This window comes from Rhinichthys klamathensis, unplaced genomic scaffold, assembly GCF_029890125.1.
Source record: "Rhinichthys klamathensis goyatoka isolate OS25496 unplaced genomic scaffold, OSU_Roscu_1.1 h1tg000135l_1, whole genome shotgun sequence".
In the NCBI taxonomy this organism is placed as follows: domain Eukaryota; kingdom Metazoa; phylum Chordata; class Actinopteri; order Cypriniformes; family Leuciscidae; genus Rhinichthys; species Rhinichthys klamathensis.
The window spans coordinates 665,832-684,414 of NW_026606670.1; the positions used below are offsets into that span (position 1 = coordinate 665,832).

Sequence of the window (18,583 nt, forward strand, 5' to 3'; positions counted from 1 at the left end):
AAAAGCTTTAGGACATGTTCAGGTGAACGCAGGTGTGGCTGGATGCGTTCGTCAGTAACTTCACCTAGAAAAAATAAAACTACGTTTTAAAAAACTATAGCTTTAATCTACTTCTGTTGGCATAACAGTGTAACCGTAACAGAAAATGCATTTTGTTCAACGTCAGCTGACATTTTCATTTTAGCCAATGTTTTATTTGAGAGTCTGTAAAATTATGTTCTCAGTAAGTTATAAGGTTACATTACAGACCTTACATTCAGCAGGCTTCAAAATGTCATGCTTAGTCTTTTATTGCACAAGTGTTATATGCTTACATTAAGCATTAAACATTTGACAGACATGTTTTTCAACATACTAAAAAATTCTACATATTCAAGGTATATTTGATCGACTCATGCATTTCCTGGGAATCTTAAATACTTTTCAAATACCTCAAAGGAAGCATTGGTAGCATGAAACTGCAGGAACATGACTAGAATAATTTTACTTTGAATTTGTCAACTGCTTACAGTCTGAAGATTTGAAATGGGGTCAGATGAGGATACTGGTGGCATTCATTTCCAGCAAGAGTTTAACTCCCTGTCCTTACAGATGTACACGTGTTCATACATACCATTTTAGCCAATCCTATACAACGTTTTTTTGTGTGTGTGTGACAGATATGATTTAATGCTATAATAAATATTATGTAAATGTATTACTCATTATTATTATTATCAGTGAATCATCAGAACAATGCAAATGTTCCTTAGGGACATACAAGCTTACCAAGGGAAAAAAGGTGTTGCTTCTCTTGAGATTTACCTTTTTCTATTGATGTATTTTCCCCACTGACCACACCCTGATGATACAAAATGCACATGAGTCACAAAAGATAATGGATGTCTCTCTCTCTGACCAGTGTATTAGACCCAAGACAAATAGGGAAAATGTGAGAGTGCATGAGTCTACAGCTATTAAACAATTATGACTTCACAAGTTATAACAAGACAGAAAATATTTCCAGTAGAGACAGAACAGCCATGGGGTTGAATAAAAAAACATGAATGATACTAGTATACTAGTGTGCCCTAAGACTTTTGCACAGTAGCCTGTAGATTTTCTGTTATTTTGTGAATTAAAAATAATAAATGAAATATGAGGTGCTGGATTCTAACAATAATTTTTATACTAAAAGAAAGAGACTAGAAATGTAATAATTGCATATCTCTTCCATTTATGTATCTTATTATTAACTTTTATAAAAACAGTTATTTTAGACTACATTTCCCATGATTCTTGATCATGACAATGACGTATGACGGACCGGAAATGACAACGAAGTAAATGGAACTTGCACCAATTTCAAAACATTTGCCTACCGATCAGTGATCACTTTACAGATGAAAAATCAGATGTATATAGTGTTGCTTTCCAAATTTTTACACCAGCAAAACGGATATATTATTTTGTCAGTGTAGAGTTATGTAACGTTAGACGTTTTGTCCTTTTCATAGCGATTTCACATGATGTCAATCATGGAGACAACCCCGATAAAACTGACAGTGACACCAGCTAATGAAACTACACCGAATACAGCCCAGTCTTCTTCAAGTAGGTCCAGCGCAACCACGGTAAGTTAACGTTACAGATTATTGGCTCTTCTAATATTTGGTTTCAGACGAAGCTAACATTAGCAAAGAATGTTAGCTCGTACACCATTGTAATTTTTCACACACAAAAACACTGTACTGTACAATCACTGACTGTACTCCGTCAAGACGTACTTGTCTTTGTGATTATTGTTGATACTTTGTTGACAGTTGTTTTGTTTTTTACTTCAGTCCATGAGTGCCTCACTGAAGGAGAAGTTAAAAAGAGCACGACACACATTCAGATCCCCCCTTAGTGTGGTTAAACGCCTTAAAATTGAAGATGACAATCAACCACAGACTTCACAACCTGGAGACACAAAGCACAGCGTGACTGAGGAAAGAGAGACTGATACTGATGTCAATCAGAATGATATGAGGGAGCAAAGAGACTGTTCACACGTTCACACAGCTGAGACTGCACCAAACGACTCGATTCAGCAATGTGAAGAGATTAGAAAAGCAGTGAAGGAGAGATCAGAAACCTTGAGAAGATTAAAGATGGTCCAGATGTATAGAAACAAGGTAAACATCTAAATTAAGTATTGGCATTGGCATTAACCTATAAGCAAAGAATGGTGTTGTTGAAGTGTTTCTCTTTGCTCTGTCTTTCCCCATAGAATGACCTGACCCGGCTGCAGATGCTCATAGACAAATGGAGATCTTGTGCTCAGTCTGTGCTGTATGAATTGCAAAGTGAATTACCCACAGAGGGAAAACAAACTAGTCTGTCTCAGCTTATAGACAACTTTGGGTTAGATGACAAGTTACTGCACTTTGATAGGACAGAGGAAGAATTCACGGACACCTAAAAGTCATTATATTAATTTTATTCACACTGTTAAACCGGTTGTAACATGCCATTTCAGACCTGGTTATTCATTAAAACATTTGGATTGAGAAAATATTCAGATTATGTGTGGAATTGATACGACATTGCAGTGTGAATTTTGATAGGTTTATTAAACTGTATTGTAATTTATTACACTTTTTTTGTGTTGTCATGTCTGTCTGTTGAAAATTTTATTTTTCAACCAAAAGCTGAAATAATAAATCTGTTATGTATCCTAAATCAGTTGTAGTGTAGTTTAGAAAGAGATGGGAAGTTCTTCATACGCAGTTTCTCAACCTCTGCTCTCAGTAGGAGTATCTCTTCAGATTGTGCTCCAACTATGTTCAGCAGCTTCTTTCTCAAGATGATATCTTGGTAGTTCTTCTCTGCCTCTGTCTTCTTGTTATCTCCCATTGCTGGTTAACATATATAAATAAATAAAAATGTTATATTTTGGCTCAAAACTCAGTTATTGGGCCTTTTTCATTGACCATGAACAGAATGTACAAATCATGCATCTTTTAAAAAATGAATTAAATTCAATAGGTTAATTTACACTACTGTCCAAATGTTTGTGGTCAGTAATTTTTTAATGCCTTTGAAATAATGCCGCGTTCCAGGCAACCTGTAACCTGTGTTTTTCCAACTCGTAACTGGGAGTACATCCTTCCAGGCAACCTGTAACCCGTGTTTTTCCAACCTTATACCCGTGAAAGTGCACTGGAATGGCAGTCAAACCCGTGACTTCCCATCCGTGAACTCGTACTAGATCGATGTACTCCCAGTTACGAGTTGAAAAAACACGGGTTACGGGTTGCCTGGAACGTGGCATAAGTCTCTTATGCTTATGATCACCCAGGCTGCATTTATTTGATCAAAAATACAGTTAAAACAGTACTATTGAGAAATATATCTAAATTAGATATTCATATATCTAAAATGTAATTTATTCATGTGATGACAAAGCTGTATTTTCAGCATCATTACTCTTCAGTCTTCAGTGTCACATGATCCTTCTAATATGCTGATTTGGTGCCCAAGAAACATTTCTTATTGTTTACATTTCTCAGCATTTTTTGGTGAATAGAAAGTTCAAAAGAACAACATTAATTTTAAATATAAATCTTTTGTAAAATTATAATTGTCTTTACTTTTGATACAATTTAATGTGTCCTTAAATCAAAGTATTAATTTCTTCCTAAAAAAAAAAAGAGAAATTTACTGACCCCAAACTTTTGAATGGTACCAAGTAATCTATATTTGCTAAAACCAAATTGTTACTTTCTTTAAAGTAGCAAGATATAAAGTAATTTACCAACGGCCTCGACAATATTTCTTCTCTCTGCAACAGTTATCTCCATGTCAGCTATTCTTAAGTCGAGGGCTGCGTTCTTCTCTTGCATTTGTGCATCTTGTCTGTTCAGGTGCTTTATCTGTTTCTTGCAAGTCTCAATTTTCTTTTGATGAGTCTAGATCAAGAGTGAAAAAAAAACCCATTTATATCTGCCACTGAATTTGATTAATGTAATCATCCAGACTGAATTTACAACTGGGGAATGCCTGTGCTGAGAAATAAGCATCTGGCTAAGTTACTCTATGATTATTATCTTTGCAAGGTGCTTGAAAAGTAATGAGCGAGTTTACCGTTTCCTGTAAATCTATGGTCCTCTCCAGAGTTGTGAGATGCTTTGACACCATGTTGTCATTACTTGTTTCAGTCAGGTACTGACATGAGAAAAATACAAAGAAACAAATATTTGTAATTGTAATATTATATCATTAAAGTTTCACAGGCAAAGGTAATCCTGAGCTATAGTGTCCTCTTGTCTTAGATCTGTTAAATCATATTCCTCTTCAATTTTTACTAGATTTTTTTTCAATCAAGATTACTTCAAATGAAAGACTAAAGATTAAATCCATACGTCTTGAATCTCCTGAGTGATGCGCAGGGTCTGTATGTCTCTGGCTTTGTTGCTGAGATCTTCCAGCTCCATTCTCATTCTCCTGTGATCCCACTCCTGCTGTATGATTCCTTTGCGGAAGTCTTTACACTCCACCATGCTGGCAATCTTCTGATCTCCTAACGCCTGATTGATAAATCAGTTTACAAGTTATTAATGAATGAATGAAGAAATGTTTGAATAGTTGCATAAACTGACAAAGAATCAGATAAGTTATCTGTGAATTTATCAGACAATGTTCCCTTAGGTTTTATTTTGATGAGTAGTACTCTTTACCCTGATGGTGCTGTTCAGGTCCTCAATTACTCCGCGATGGATCAGCAGAGCATCGGTATAGTCAGCAATGAAGTCTCCAGCCTCCACTTCCACCTGGCCTTGCTGTAGAAGGATCTGCACCATGCTGTCCAGTCGAAACCTCATCTTCTCTTCACAAAGGCTAAGACAATATTAGGTATGAAATTATTTGCCCACAGATTCTCAATAACATCTTATTTCCAGTGATATCCTTCATTTATATAATGAACTGTTCTTCCCACCCATTGAGTTCATCAATGAGATTTTTGATTTCAAGTTGAGCATTCTCGTCCTCATCTGTTCTCCTCTGAAGAAAAGCCTGCATCTCCGCCAGGGTCAGTGCCTTTAGTTTGACCTACACGAGTCAACGTAAAACCCTTCTCAGACAGTTTTTGATTATAAATTATGAGGAACTCAGCTTAAGATTTGGGGGACATTTTTTAGTTTCTTTGCATCACGTCTACCCATTCTCACCTTTTGTTCACTTTCCACTTTGGCCCGTCTGGCCAGACAAAACCTTTCCCAAACGACTGGATCTAATCCTTCCGGCATGTTCTCTGGAGCGTCCAACTCTTCCATGGCCTTCATCATCAGAGAGAGTCCATCAGATGGTGCTGTTCCTAACAGCGCCCCCTCTTTAAACGGGTTGTTTTCAGTCTGAGTTTTTATCTTCTGAACCCTGTCAAACAACGCTTTTTTACTCTTTTCAAAGGTAATTAATACTAGACAAACACTTGTCTTATGCATATGGATGTTTGAAGTTGCAACTTCTCTGAAATAATACCTGGGTCTGCGTTTGTAAAGCTTATAGAGCTGGTCAATTATATGTCCAGGGATGTCATAAAACTCTTTGCGAAATCCTTTGTCGAGAAGCTTGTAAAAAAGGAAAAGGGTTTATAAAATAAGACTTTCTTGGTGAGAACATTATGGACATGCATATGTATGATATTTTCGTAATCTCACTTTGTCCTCAGCGACTGTGTTATCATACACCTCTCTAAACTCATCAACGGTCTCCCTGTGTTTTTTCAGTTCTTCCCCAATTTCATTCTGTCAGGAAAGAGAGGTGACTCATACATTAGAAAATGTACAAAACAAGCCTCACAGGAATGGATTACAGTGCCACACAAGTTTGTTCTTGCCTGAAATTGTTGTCTCATCATCAGGAACATTATAATTGTCTAATAACAAATAATAACTGCCAATTTCTGACATAGAGTTACTGTAAACAGACAACAGCACGGCTGAATAAATGATAAAAGACAGAATATCTACATACAAACAAAGATCACCTTTACAATTCGTGCCTTCTCAAGTTTTAGGCTCAACTGATTCTCTCTGCTGAGGATCTCTTCTTCGGTTTGAATGGAGTGAACCAGATTTGCAATCTTGAGCTCCTCCTGAAGGATAAAAAATCATAATCTATAGTAGTAGATGAGCAGTTACTGTTACATGACTACATTGTTAGCAGGGCATGTTATTTGTACACAGTACGCCCCTGAAAAGGTGACATGCAAAAATGTAATGATGTATTGTATCATCTTACTTGGTATATGACCATCTCTGATTTCACCTTCCTTTCAAACAGCTTTGTGAGTCTTTCGTCAAACATCTGGGTAGCCTCTTTAATAGATGTCAGCAGTTTCTTCATTTCTGTCTCCAGTGTCTAGGGAAACAGTGACTTTGTTTTAAAGAGATTTGAAATGTAAGGGAGTGATTGCTTATAGGAATAGTTATCCAAAAATGCAGATTTGACACCAATGATGCCAAATGACCATTGGTTTTTGCATATACTGTGAATGGATTTTGAAGCAGCAACTTGAATATACTTGACTGCAAATAAGATTTTGTGACATCTGTTCCTCACAAAAAAGTTATTGAATGGCCTCAGATGATCTGTAATATAGTATAAGCATTGTACGGATACATTTTATGATACTTCTATGGTGCTTTAAAAAAATCATTTTCAAAGCTTGACAGTACAAACCTACAGAATTTGGGTGAACGATCCTTTTAAGTGTAATGTGATCAAAGTCATACTTTTCTGTATTTCTCCTGCTCCTCTATGAGCTCCTTTGCTTTTTTCTCAAACTCTTTGAAGCTCTTTCTCTCGTCTTCTGTCCACTGTACTTCAGGTTTAGACATGAACTCAGGCTGAGGTACTTCCTATGAAATAAGCATATCTTAAATGTTATTTTCCAATGCCTTTGTGTACTTTTTGATAAATAAGTTTATACATTCCAATAAGATTATTTCTGCCATCTCACCATCTTCAACACATCCTCTTTTTTAAGCTCCAGAACTCCACCCATCATTACATTGAGCGCTTGATCTCTCATTTTGTCCGACTGCAATGGAAATGCAGAACAGTTATTATCATCTAATATACTGGAATACTGAAATATCCAAGTAACACACTGCATCATTACAATATCTGTAAATTTAAGACCGTTTTCAGATAGCAGCTTAATGGTTTATACTATTTAAAAGTTTGGGGTCGGTAAGATTTTTTTTTTAAATTAAGTCTCTTATGCTCACCAGACCTTCATTTATTTGATCAAAAATACAGTAAAAACAGGAATATTGTGAAATAATACAATTAAATGACTGTTTTATATTTAATATATTTTAAAATAAAATTTATTTTTGTGACTCCAGTCTTCAGTGTCACATGATCCTTCAGAAATCATTCTAATATGCTGATTTGCTGCTCAAGAAACATTTCTTATTATTATCAGTGTTGCTGCTTAATATTTTTTTGGAAACCACAATACATATTTTTTAGGATTTTTTTGATCTCTAGAAAGTTTTAAAAGAGAATGTTTTGTCCCTTTTGATCAATTTAACACATCTTTACTGAATAAATGTGTTAATTTATTTCTTTCAAAAAGAAATCGTACTGAACGGTAGTGTATAAATTTATAAAATCAAGAATTTTTATATGAATATATAATGAATATATTAAAAACTGATTACTGAATAATTATTCAATTATTACTCAATTATTAAACTGATATGACTAAAATTAAATTGAATGGTTGTGTTAAACATGAGTTATAAGGTGAAAATAAATAGTTTAACTGTTAAAAGCACACCTGTTGTGAGGTACAGTAATGTTATACCTTGGCTGCAAGCATTTGCCGTTTGTCTTCTTCTCTTAGATTTTCTTCTTTTTCTTTCTGCTCAGGGGTGAGGTATTTCTCAACCTTGATCTAGAAACACGCATGAATTCGCCTGTCAGGCTCACTGTCCACAATAATAAATCAGTGTTTGCCATGTTTACATTATTTAAACGATATAAAGTATATGATATAAGTATTTCAATTTGAAAAATATAAAATGGGTCTACTACTGTATATCAGACTTGTTAGACAATGCATCTGGTGACTTGGACCAATAAAGGTAAGATAAATCCTAGATTAACCCTAGAATTATTTTAAATCTTCTATACAGAGTGCCTGAGTTACCTCTAAGTCGGTCACAATAAGAGCTCTCTCAGGACACTCATTATCGGTGAGATTAGGCTCCCACAGGGTCTCACTTAGGTCCAGCTCAGTCATAATCTCAGAGATACGCTTCTTCTTCTCTCTGACACGGTTGATTTCCTGCTCCTTCTGCTTGTAAACTGCCTCAAATTCTTTGTTGAATGTGCTCTTCACTTTGTAGATAACATCCTTCATAAAATAACCATGAAACACAGCAAATTAATTGGAGTTCAGACCCATATGAACCCCCTTTTTTTTTACTCTTTAGACATTTTCTGTACTTAAAACAGGATGCAAACAAAAATAAAACAAGATTTGCCCTGACTCTAGTTGTTTATCAAGACAACAAGAAAAGTCATCACCTTTAGCAAGGTGATTTGGTTGATTTTCTGCTCTCTGACATGTAAGTTAAACTGGTTGTAGAGATAAGGGTTGACGCCTCCATAAAGAGCACTCAGACTGCCAGTCAGAGCAGGACTGTCGTCTTCTGCCGTCTCCTCCCTTTTCTCTCCAGAGATTGTGTCTAAAATCGCCTCTTGAAGCTATGAAGAATATTCATATTATTTGTGTCAGGTTTTATGAATCTAACATCTGTAGAAACAAACACTGTGTATCCAGCGTCAAGGTACATTATGTTCAGTATCATGTGAGGCTATGGAGGAATCCATTCCAACAGCTGACTCATTATTGTTTGAGTAATACACTGTACATTTACTTGTGAATCTTCCTGTTCAATCTGCCTCGTGGTCTCGACCCTATGAAGCTCTTCAAGTTCCTTTTCAGTGCGTTCCTTCATGGGGTAGTTCTTCACCTCATTTTCTGAATGAAAGGCCTGGGGGCAATGAAGAACACACAAAGACACTCACAGTTGGCAGCTGTATAGTATTTCTAGTAGTTACAGGTAAGCCAGGTGAAATTGATGGATGTGTATATTGTTACAAAGTTTTTTCCCCCACATAAAATCTACCAGATACCTTAATGGCTTTCCCTTTGACTTGCATGGAGTCCCAGCATTCTCTCTTCAAGACCTCCCTCTGATAGCACTTAGCCAGATTCTCCATCTCAATCTCCTTCCTCACCTTAAACCACACACACACACACACACACACACACACAAGTTGAGATGTATACGTTTTTACATAAATATCTGATGAGGTATCAACAGTCTAATCATAAGATATTATTGTTGAACTATAGGGGAAAGAAATTCTAGTATATAAATTGAAAAGCTTGTTTGTACAAAAGTGGCGTGACGTGTGACGTGTAGCCAAGTATGGTGTCCTGTACTCAGAATTTGTGCTCTGCATTGCACCCATCCAATTGGACACACAGCAGTGAGTATTGAACACACACCGTGAACACACACCCGGAGCAGTGGGCAGCCATTTTTGCTGCGGTGCCCAGGGAGCGATTGGAGTTTAGGTGCCTTGCTCAAGGGCACCTCAGTTGTGGGTAATGAGAGAGGAAGAGAGTGCTGTTCATTCACTCCCAGCACCTACATTTCCTGCTGGTACTGTGACTCGAACCCGCGAACTCCGGGTTACAAGTCCGGCTCTCTAACTATCTCTAACTATTAGGACACAACTGCTTCCAAAAAGATGTCTATATAAGTAATCTGCTCTAATCATCTGTAAACAGTCATGTTTACCCTGGTAACCTCCTGCTTTCCCTCCAGCTGCAGTCTCTGTTGCTCCTCCACATCCAGGTTAAATTCCTGTTGCTCCAGTTTCTCCATGTCTGCCAGACTCTCATTCTCCTCCATCATAGCTTTGATCTGGAGTGAGCCAGAAACAATTAGGATGAACCTTTCAACAATCAAATTAAATAATACTTTTTTTTTTAATATATACATTAATAATAAAAGTGGAGGATTCTTTCTCTTACTCTGTCACGAAGAACCTTAATGTTTCTTCTTAGGTTCTTCTTCATCTCTGCATACTGCTGGATCTCTTCTTGGAGAACCTGGTGAGATACCACTAGAGTCATAATCTTAGTAGTAATGGATTATCTTTCAGTTATTCTATTTATTAAGCATCTTCTTTGATGTTTGTGGAAACCAGTATAATAAATATACACTACCATTCAAAAGTTTGGAGGCAGTAAGATTTTTTTTTTTTATAAAGTCTTTAGGCTGTATTTATTTGATCAAAAAGATAGTACAAATATAGTGAAATGCTATTACAGTTTAAAATAACTGTTTTCTATTTTAATTTTAAAATGTAATTTATTCCTGTGATGGCAAAGCTGAAATTTTAGCACTCATTACTCCAGTCTTCACATGATCCTTCAGAAATAATTCTAATATGCTGATTTGCTGCTAAAAAACAAAACAAAAAAAACAATCTTCATTATCAATGTAGAAAACATGTGCTGCTTAATATTTTTGTAGAAACCGTGATACTTTTAAAAATGATTTTTGATGAATATAAAAGTATTAATTTCTTTCAAATGTATTAATCTTACTGAACTTATGGGTTTTGCTCAATTTATTGGGTTTTTATCAATTTATTCACTGTGGTGATTATAATAATAATAATAATAATAATAGTAGTATGAATATAAATAATATAATAACTATTACTGAGTGTATAAGGTTATATAACACCTTTGCCAGTACCACATCAGTGGTAAACATTTATCCATGTTAATTATTTCCATAAATATATTTTGTAATCATATGAATTTTATCTCCTGGAGGCCTGTGATCAGCCATTTTAATTAAATGAGACAACAACACATAACATAAATTCAGAGACAAGCACTAACCACATCAAATTTCCCATCAAGCCATGTAGAACTAGTTGGGGATGCAAAATAGTTTTCCTCTTGTTCAGCTTCATGACTCATCTTTTCATTAAAATTGACCTGCAGGGAGAATTTTGTGACAGTTTATATTGTGTATCTCAAGGAACATCTCCCCAGTTAAACTGCTAAACCAGGTACAATATTGTGCCTATTATTTAAACATTAGAAAACGCTGTGTTTCTATACCTCTTCTGTATGAAATGAGGCACATCTGGTAAAGGATTGTGTCTGTGAATCCCAGTCAGTCATTTTGGTGAGGACAGTGTTCTCTGAGGATACTACTGACTCAAAAGAATCAGCAATTGATTGACCATACTGGGTAGCTGCAGCTGCTTTGCCAGACCCAGAAAGCTTCAGCCTGTTAAATTTAAAAGCATTGAAAAAACAAAAATGCTTCAGGTCCAGTTTCAAGGGCATTTTAAAATGACCAGAGAGAGAAAATATTGCTATAGATCAATGTTCTATAGTAATATTGTCTGTTTGATGTTTTTTGAGACCCCAAGCTCACCTTAGCCTGCTGCAGACAAGCGAGCCGTCCCTCAGGCCAGAGGTGACGAGGGTCTGACTGTCTGGGGTGAAACAAACAGATCCGACTCCATCCTGCCAACATGAGTGGCACTGCAGCTGCACACACCTGTCCTGCATGTCAAAGGCATACTCTTACATTCTCTTCAGATATTTGGCCATTTTCTGAGAAACATGTTGCTCCTAGCCCAGTGCTCATAAACATGGATGAACTTGTAGAGAGTGATTGTAACAGACAATACCATTGTTGAAATCTCACAGACGCGCACCAGTCCATCCCTGCCAACTGTTGCCAGCCAGGCTTGATGTGGAGAGAGCTGTAGAAATGCAGGGCTCAGAAAATGGCCCGCTGCCTCCTCCTCTGGTATAAGTTTAACTGCTTCCAGCACATTAGAGGGCTTTTCGCCACTCTGTATAACACATGAGAAGCAGTTAGGAGCACTGCCAAAAAACAAAATAAAACTGTCATCAAGCTGTGAGTGTTGTCTGTTCTTATTGCACCTCAGGGATACTGAATCTTTGCAAGACTTTTCTCTGTTGGCAGTAACCAAATATCTTGTTTGTGGCCAGGACACAAGAACAAAGTGCGTGAGGGAGCTCGTACAAACAGCTGTGAAGGACATCTTCACGCAGACGGCCGTAGACATCCACACAACTTGTTGAGTCTGGAAAAGGCACAAGATTATAATAAGGAGAGCTGGAGTGATGTACTTTGAATGTCTATCTTTTGTTCTCCTAATTTTTCAGCAAAGCCAGGCTTCTATGCCAGCCTCAATTATGGCATGTTTTTTCCCCATGTACCTGTAAGCTGTTGCACAAACAACGTCAGCAGCAGAAGTACATTTCCCTCATTGATTTCTCTCCCTGTCTTGCTGCATAGCACCAGCACTTTAACCTGTCCGCTTTCCCTTTGGTACTGAGTGGAAAGGCTTACAATGGCACCTGGAGCCTCTGAAAAAAAATTTTAATACAACTTGTTAGAAATTACTTAAAACTTTAGGCAAAAAAGTTAATACACTGCCATTCAATGTTGGGATCAGGTAGGTTTTATTTTTATTTATTTAATGTTTTTGAAAGAAGTCTGTTATGCTTACCAATGATGCATTTATTTGAACAAATATACAGCAATATTATGAAATATTATTAAAATAACTGCTTTATTTTAATATATCTCAAAAAGTAATTTATTCCTGTGATGGACCATCATCCTTCAGAAATCATTGTAATATGCTGATTTGGTGCGCAAGAAACATTTTTTTATTACAATCAATGTTGAAAACGGTTCAAAACATACTGTTTAATTTTTTTTCTTGTGGAAGCCAGGGTCAATTTTTTCTGCATTCTTTGATGAATAGAAAGTTCAAAAGAACAGCATTTATTAAAAATAGAACGCTTTTATTATAATTATAAATGTATTTACTGTTTTTTCCCAATCAATTTAATGCTCGCTGAATAGAATTATTAATTTCTTTCAAAATAAATCTTACTGACCGAAACTTGAATGACAAGCATACGTTGCCCTAAAAATTACCAATCCATCCAATAACTTCAAATCCTTTTGATGGCCTTGCATTCAGCACAAACATGCGTGAGTCTGATGCTCCTGTGATTAAGAAGTTGCCACCTTGATCAAACCTGTTGAACAAATATATATTATACAGTATGCTCAACATTCAGTTCACATCCCAGAAAGCAAAATAGTGTCGGCCCATATCCGGCACACATCTGGTACACTTAGATTCCACACGTACCAGATGTTGCTGTCTGGGATTCCTCCAATTCTAAAGAAAAATTTGAACAAATAACCCTGGAGCTCAGAAACTCACACTAAATGGTCTACAGGGACATGGTAGAAATGAACTCTGTGAACTAGTCTGGGCTTCTGTTTTGTAGTCATCTCCACAAACAGGACATCTCCAGTGGCTGTCCCTACAACAACATACTGCGCTACGAGACAGCATGCCATACTGGTCACCTGAAGTAAAGTCATACCAAATAGTTATACACAGATTTGTGTATTTATGATTTGGGAAAAATAAGTACTGTGTGATTCATATAGAACTTGTAATTATAGCACTAACATGTGTTTGCAGAGAGATAGAGCCCATGCATTGTCCATCATCCAGAACCCACAGCTGTACGTCTCCTGCTTCTCTGACTGACTGCAACAATGGAGATGCAGATGCTATTTTCAATAATATTTTATTTCTACTTTTTGTAATCTAATATATATTACATTGTAATAATACTATTCTAATAGTATCAATTTATTATTTAAAATAATTAAAGGGATAGTAACCCAAAAATTAAAATTATGTTATAATTTACTCACCCTCAAGTTGTTCCAAACCTGTATGTATTTCTTTCTTCTGCTGAACACAAAAGGTATTTTGGAGAATGTGAGTAACCTAACATTGACTTCCATTGTATTTATGGGGGCGGCAGTGGCTCAGTGGTTCATGTAGGTTGTCTACAAACCAGAAGGTTGGTGGTTCAATCCCCGGTTCCACCTGACCAAGTGTCGAGGTGTCCATGAGCAAGACACCTAACCCCAGCTGCTCCCGACGAGCTGGATGGCGCCTTGCATGCCTGACACTGCCGTCGGTGTGTGAATGAGTGAGTGAATGGGTGAATGTGAGGCAAATTGTAAAGCGCTTTGGTGGCCATTGGGTCTGTGAAAGCGCTATATAAATGCAGTCCATTTACCATTTAAAAAATAATAATAATTTAAATACATATTATGGAAGTCAATGTTGCCCAGCAACTGTTTGGTTACCCATATTCTCCAAAATATATGTTCAGCAGAAGAAAGAAATTCATACAGGTTTGGAGCAACTTGAGGGTGACTAAATTATGACAGAATTTTCATTTTTGGATGAACTATCCCTTTAACCTACTGACACTGCAAAGGTCTTTTACCAAACAAATGCTTCTATCAGTGTAGATTGGAGCAACAGCCACAAAATCTCCACAGAGGACATCTAGGACTTTGACAATTGTATCCTTCAGAAGTGGTTTGAATCTGTAAACACAGCCCTGTGAAGCAAAACCAGAATTTATATGTTTCTCATCAATGTCTTTAATTTTTTTTTTTTTTTTTTTTTTTATGATTTGCATTGCATTCTGGCATAAATATAAGGCTATGATGGGTTTTTGATCAAATATCTTGTACATTATCATAAAACTGTTTTTACAATAATAAATCTGTGGCATGAATCATAAAAATACACTGGTTTTATAGTAAATTATAATAACACTTACTGTGTTAGAAGTTAGCAGCAGTGTCTCACCATCAGGGGAAAAGCATACAGCCGAGGCTGCCTCATCCAAAGCCCAAGTCTGCAATACCTCTAATTTGTTTCCTTTCATTTGTATTTTTCGCAAAATGCCTTCCTGTAATGGTTTTGGAAATGCTCTTGAATCAGGTTGAAATTATGCCTCACTTGAAAAGAGAGTAGTGTTTAGTTTCAGGGCTATTATCAGGGTGAAGATAAATAACATTTCTTACAATTCCTGTAGCAAAGAGATTACAGTCCAGCAGTGCTAAGCTCTGGAAACTGCCCTCCTGTAGTGATGTTTCACTGTCATCTGTGATGTAAAATTACAATGACATGCAATTAAAAAAAAAAGGAACTATATAAGTCTAAAATGTATACTAGTTACAAAAATGTCAATAGTGAAATCAATAATGTTCTAATTTGATATGTATCAAGTATAAGTTTACCTGTGCTGGTTACTTCAGTTTGGGGTTTATACAGGACAGAGACAAGCAAAGTGTCAGGATTCACACAAAGCAGGAAACCTTCCTTGCAACCAACATATAGGTCCGAAGAAGTTGACCAGCAGATGGCACTTGGACACAGTTTTGTTTTTATTCGTTTCAAAGGCTGTTGGGACAAAGACAAATATTTTGCTCTCACTTTCACAAAAATCAAGTGTAGTCCGAACTTTTTGATTTTGATGATCTTTCCCATAGAAAAGCAGTCTTACTTCAAATTAATTTTATTGATTAAAAATGATCATTGATTAAACCAATGTCTATACTTTTGTTTTGATTGAAAAATGGAGGTAACACTTTATTTTAAGGTGCTTGTAATAAGCAGTAATTAACAGTTAATAAGACACTTATAAGACCTTATAAGATGAATATAAGATGCATATAAGCATTAACTACTTCATATAAGGGTTAATTAAAGGTCCAGGCCCTGAAGAGATCAGGGAAACTACTCCCTCTTGGGAAGGTCAATTTTTAAGGGACTGGGAGTTTGTGTTACCATTTATGTTTGTTTGGCTGTTCTAAAAGTGCAATGTATTGATACTTGAGAAATGTATTATTTAATTTTATTTATTTATTATCATTAGTTAATGCTTATATGCATCTTATATGCATCTTATAAGGTCTTATAAGTGTCTTATTAACTGTTAATTACTGCTTATTACAAGCACCTTAAAATAAAGTGTTACCCTTCAGGAGAACTAATGGTTTATGAGAACACACTTCTAACTAAAGACACAGCCCATACCACAAAGTCGTCAGCTTTGTCTCCACTCAGTCCAGCGACAGCTGAAGTGGGCATCTGAGGACTGAAGTGGGTCAGCTTCCCACTGAGCATATGAGACGGGCTTGCTTCACACTCAATAGCTGAACCATCAGTGGCGGGGAGATCGACAGCACTGCCAAGCAAACATAAAGAAGATATAATGAGTACAATTAACAATTTCTGTGCATTGATCCCATCGGCATATGAAATACATGTGCAAATAACAATGACATCTGCTGGAGACACACTCTACCTAGGATTCATCAAATGATAGTTGCCACATCTTTCAACATTCCAGATGGTAAGAGCTTTAGATTTTACAGCACAAATTTGACACCAGTTCATGGGGTTGAAAACCAGTGCTGTGATGTCCTCTCCCAAAATTGGATGGCTACAAAGTGGAATCATACTCTCCCAGTTCCTAAAAAGATATGAATTAATAATATTAAAACTGTAATGTAAAATATAAATAACTTCTGTAGCAAATCTCAGACTAATGTAAATAAAATTATTGTATTTGTATTATATATATACTGTATGTATATATATATATATGAAGACTTCAGATGTAAAAGCATCGAAGTCCATCAAACATTTTTCTTTAATATTAACATTTTTATCAGGCTCCTATGTATAGGTTTCTACCTAAGTACCGACATTTCTGAATGGGCTGAGGCTGGGATTTATTGAGTTTGTAGTAAAAGCATTTAATGAATATACTATGTGCGGAGAGCATTCACTCAATATTATTATCTCATTTTTGACATAGGCCTAGGTGGCTTTTAGAGGCTTTTGCATCGGGGGTCTTCAAATATATATTATATATATATATATATATATACATGAATTTTACCATAACGTGATGGTTTGATCAGGTATGGAGGAAGAACTGACTAAATAAGGGCCAGTATCACACAGTGCCAAAGCTGTATAGCCCAGTTGAGCTGTACCTAAAAAAATAAAAGAGAACAAGTTTTAAATAGTTTTACATGTTAAAAATTGTTTTACATGTTTACAAAATTGTGTGTGTCCCAAACCAGCTCTAGGAGTTTGTTGTTCAAGGTGCAACTCAAAAATAGCTGACCTTTCAGTTCACACATTAGCTCAAGCTCTGGATAGTTGTAGACAAAGATGGAAGGATTCAGTCTGAGGTCAGAGAAAGCAAGACACCTGCGATGTCCACTTGCTGTAAAAGCCCCAATACCAGAAGCAGGACTCTGCAGAGTCTTCCTCGTTTTAGTTTCCACATTGAGGAAAACAATGAAATCTCCGCAGGTGTAGCATGCTGTTTTCTTGTCGACAAATTTAAATGTGCCATTGGTGAATCCTTGCACCCACCTTATACATGGCAATAAACATAAAAGCAGCATTATTTACATATCTTGTGTAACGTTATGTATTCTCATCATGGCATGAATACTAACGTTACAATATTTGTACATATTTTGTTAGCTTTTTTATTGTTTGTGTCTAGGTGTTTTTTTGTCCAGATTGTAAGAGTAGTACGTTGATTCTAGTGTATTTTAGTTTACTTTATATCATAACAAAGTATTTCCAGTGTGTGCTGTGTATATTCGAGCATGTTTTCTGCTCAATGCTAGGTAACTGTTAGCTAACTAGGATAATGATGCAAAAATGTGTTATCCAGACAGGATAACTTAACAAGCTAAAAAATCTTTATCTGCTACGGAAACAATGTTAAAGACTTTCCAAGTTTTCTCAAATAAATAATTCGTAACGTTAACTCACCGAACTTCCAAGTTTCCCAGTACATCCATTTTCAATCCGTAAGCAGCTCACCCTCTGAGTGTGTGCGTCTGTTTCCATAGCAACCCATAGCACACGGAATTCACACATTTTATTGTTTTGTTTTATTTTATTCATTACATTTTAAGATTATAATACATATATGAAACATAATATAATATTATGCGTAGTTTGTATGGTCTTGTAACACGACTTGCTTGAACGTTAACAAAATATGACTTTTGACTTCAGTGTAAAGCCCTTTTGCTTAAAAATGTGTTATATAACACGTCTAATTATATGTATAATGATTTTTAATAATGGTGTAATTAAGTAGTGTCAATATTGGCGATTAGATTAGAACGTAAATATCGTGTAAATGGCGTTACAATCGAGACAAATATAATGTAGCAAAAGAATTAAAAAAAAATGTTTCTAAGTTTTCAGACACGTGCACACAGTTTTATCCCAGAATTAAAGGGATGGTTCACCTAAAAATGAAAATATTCTCATCACATACTCACCCTCATGCTGTTCCAAACCTGTGTGAGTTTCTTTCTTCTGTTGATCACAAAATAATATATTTTAAAGAATTTTGGTTATCAAACAGTTGACAGTAGCCATTGACTTCCATAGTATTTTTTTTCCTACAATGGAAGTCAATGGGGTCCATCAACTATCTGGTTACCAACATTCTTCAAAATATCTTCTTTTGTGTTTAACAGAAGAAAGAAACTCATACAGGGTTGTAACAATAGCGACA

At 36.0% G+C, this 18,583-nt stretch overlaps 2 protein-coding genes across 2 annotated transcripts; one reads left to right on the top strand and one right to left on the bottom strand.

The window, feature by feature from the left end:
• Positions 1-1,455: 1,455 nt before the first annotated feature.
• Positions 1,456-2,616, top strand: sfr1 (SWI5-dependent homologous recombination repair protein 1). Its single transcript, XM_056257114.1, has 3 exons — positions 1,456-1,613; positions 1,824-2,156; positions 2,252-2,616. The coding sequence occupies exons 1-3, from the start codon at positions 1,506-1,508 to the stop codon at positions 2,441-2,443; spliced, it is 633 nt and encodes a 210-aa protein (XP_056113089.1). The 5' UTR covers positions 1,456-1,505; the 3' UTR covers positions 2,444-2,616.
• cfap43 (cilia and flagella associated protein 43) lies at positions 2,446-17,910 on the bottom strand. The gene is made up of 38 exons (XM_056257112.1): positions 17,824-17,910; positions 17,159-17,412; positions 16,928-17,024; positions 16,328-16,495; positions 16,057-16,207; positions 15,258-15,420; positions 15,042-15,121; positions 14,795-14,926; positions 14,453-14,569; positions 13,615-13,695; positions 13,360-13,508; positions 13,065-13,168; positions 12,335-12,484; positions 12,035-12,198; positions 11,776-11,943; positions 11,517-11,647; positions 11,195-11,366; positions 10,970-11,068; positions 10,088-10,165; positions 9,852-9,977; positions 9,178-9,282; positions 8,919-9,035; positions 8,566-8,745; positions 8,186-8,392; positions 7,841-7,930; positions 6,986-7,066; positions 6,759-6,884; positions 6,265-6,384; positions 6,011-6,118; positions 5,682-5,768; positions 5,503-5,591; positions 5,193-5,397; positions 4,961-5,073; positions 4,701-4,860; positions 4,386-4,550; positions 4,108-4,188; positions 3,779-3,932; positions 2,446-2,879 (listed from the first exon to the last, which is right to left on the bottom strand). Exons 1-38 carry the CDS (start codon positions 17,850-17,852, stop codon positions 2,704-2,706), a joined length of 4,977 nt encoding a protein of 1,658 aa, XP_056113087.1. The 5' UTR covers positions 17,853-17,910; the 3' UTR covers positions 2,446-2,703.
• Between the last annotated feature and the right edge of the window lie 673 nt (positions 17,911-18,583).

What these genes read in the sequence shown, in the direction of transcription:
- sfr1 (XM_056257114.1), top strand. Translation starts at nt 1,506, where the DNA reads ATGATGTCAATCATGGAGACAACCCCGATAAAACTGACAGTGACACCA. An exon ending in GTAGGTCCAGCGCAACCACG is followed by an intron (nt 1,614 to 1,823) that starts GTAAGTTAACGT and finishes TTTTTACTTCAG; the next exon opens with TCCATGAGTGCCTCACTGAA. An exon ending in TCCAGATGTATAGAAACAAG is followed by an intron (nt 2,157 to 2,251) that starts GTAAACATCTAA and finishes CTTTCCCCATAG; the next exon opens with AATGACCTGACCCGGCTGCA.
- cfap43 (XM_056257112.1), bottom strand. Translation starts at nt 17,852, where the DNA reads ATGGATGTACTGGGAAACTTGGAAGTTCG. An exon ending in TATCATTTGATGAATCCTAG is followed by an intron (nt 16,208 to 16,327) that starts GTAGAGTGTGTC and finishes TTTGCTTGGCAG; the next exon opens with TGCTGTCGATCTCCCCGCCA. An exon ending in ATCTCTTTGCTACAGGAATT is followed by an intron (nt 14,927 to 15,041) that starts GTAAGAAATGTT and finishes AAACCATTACAG; the next exon opens with GAAGGCATTTTGCGAAAAAT.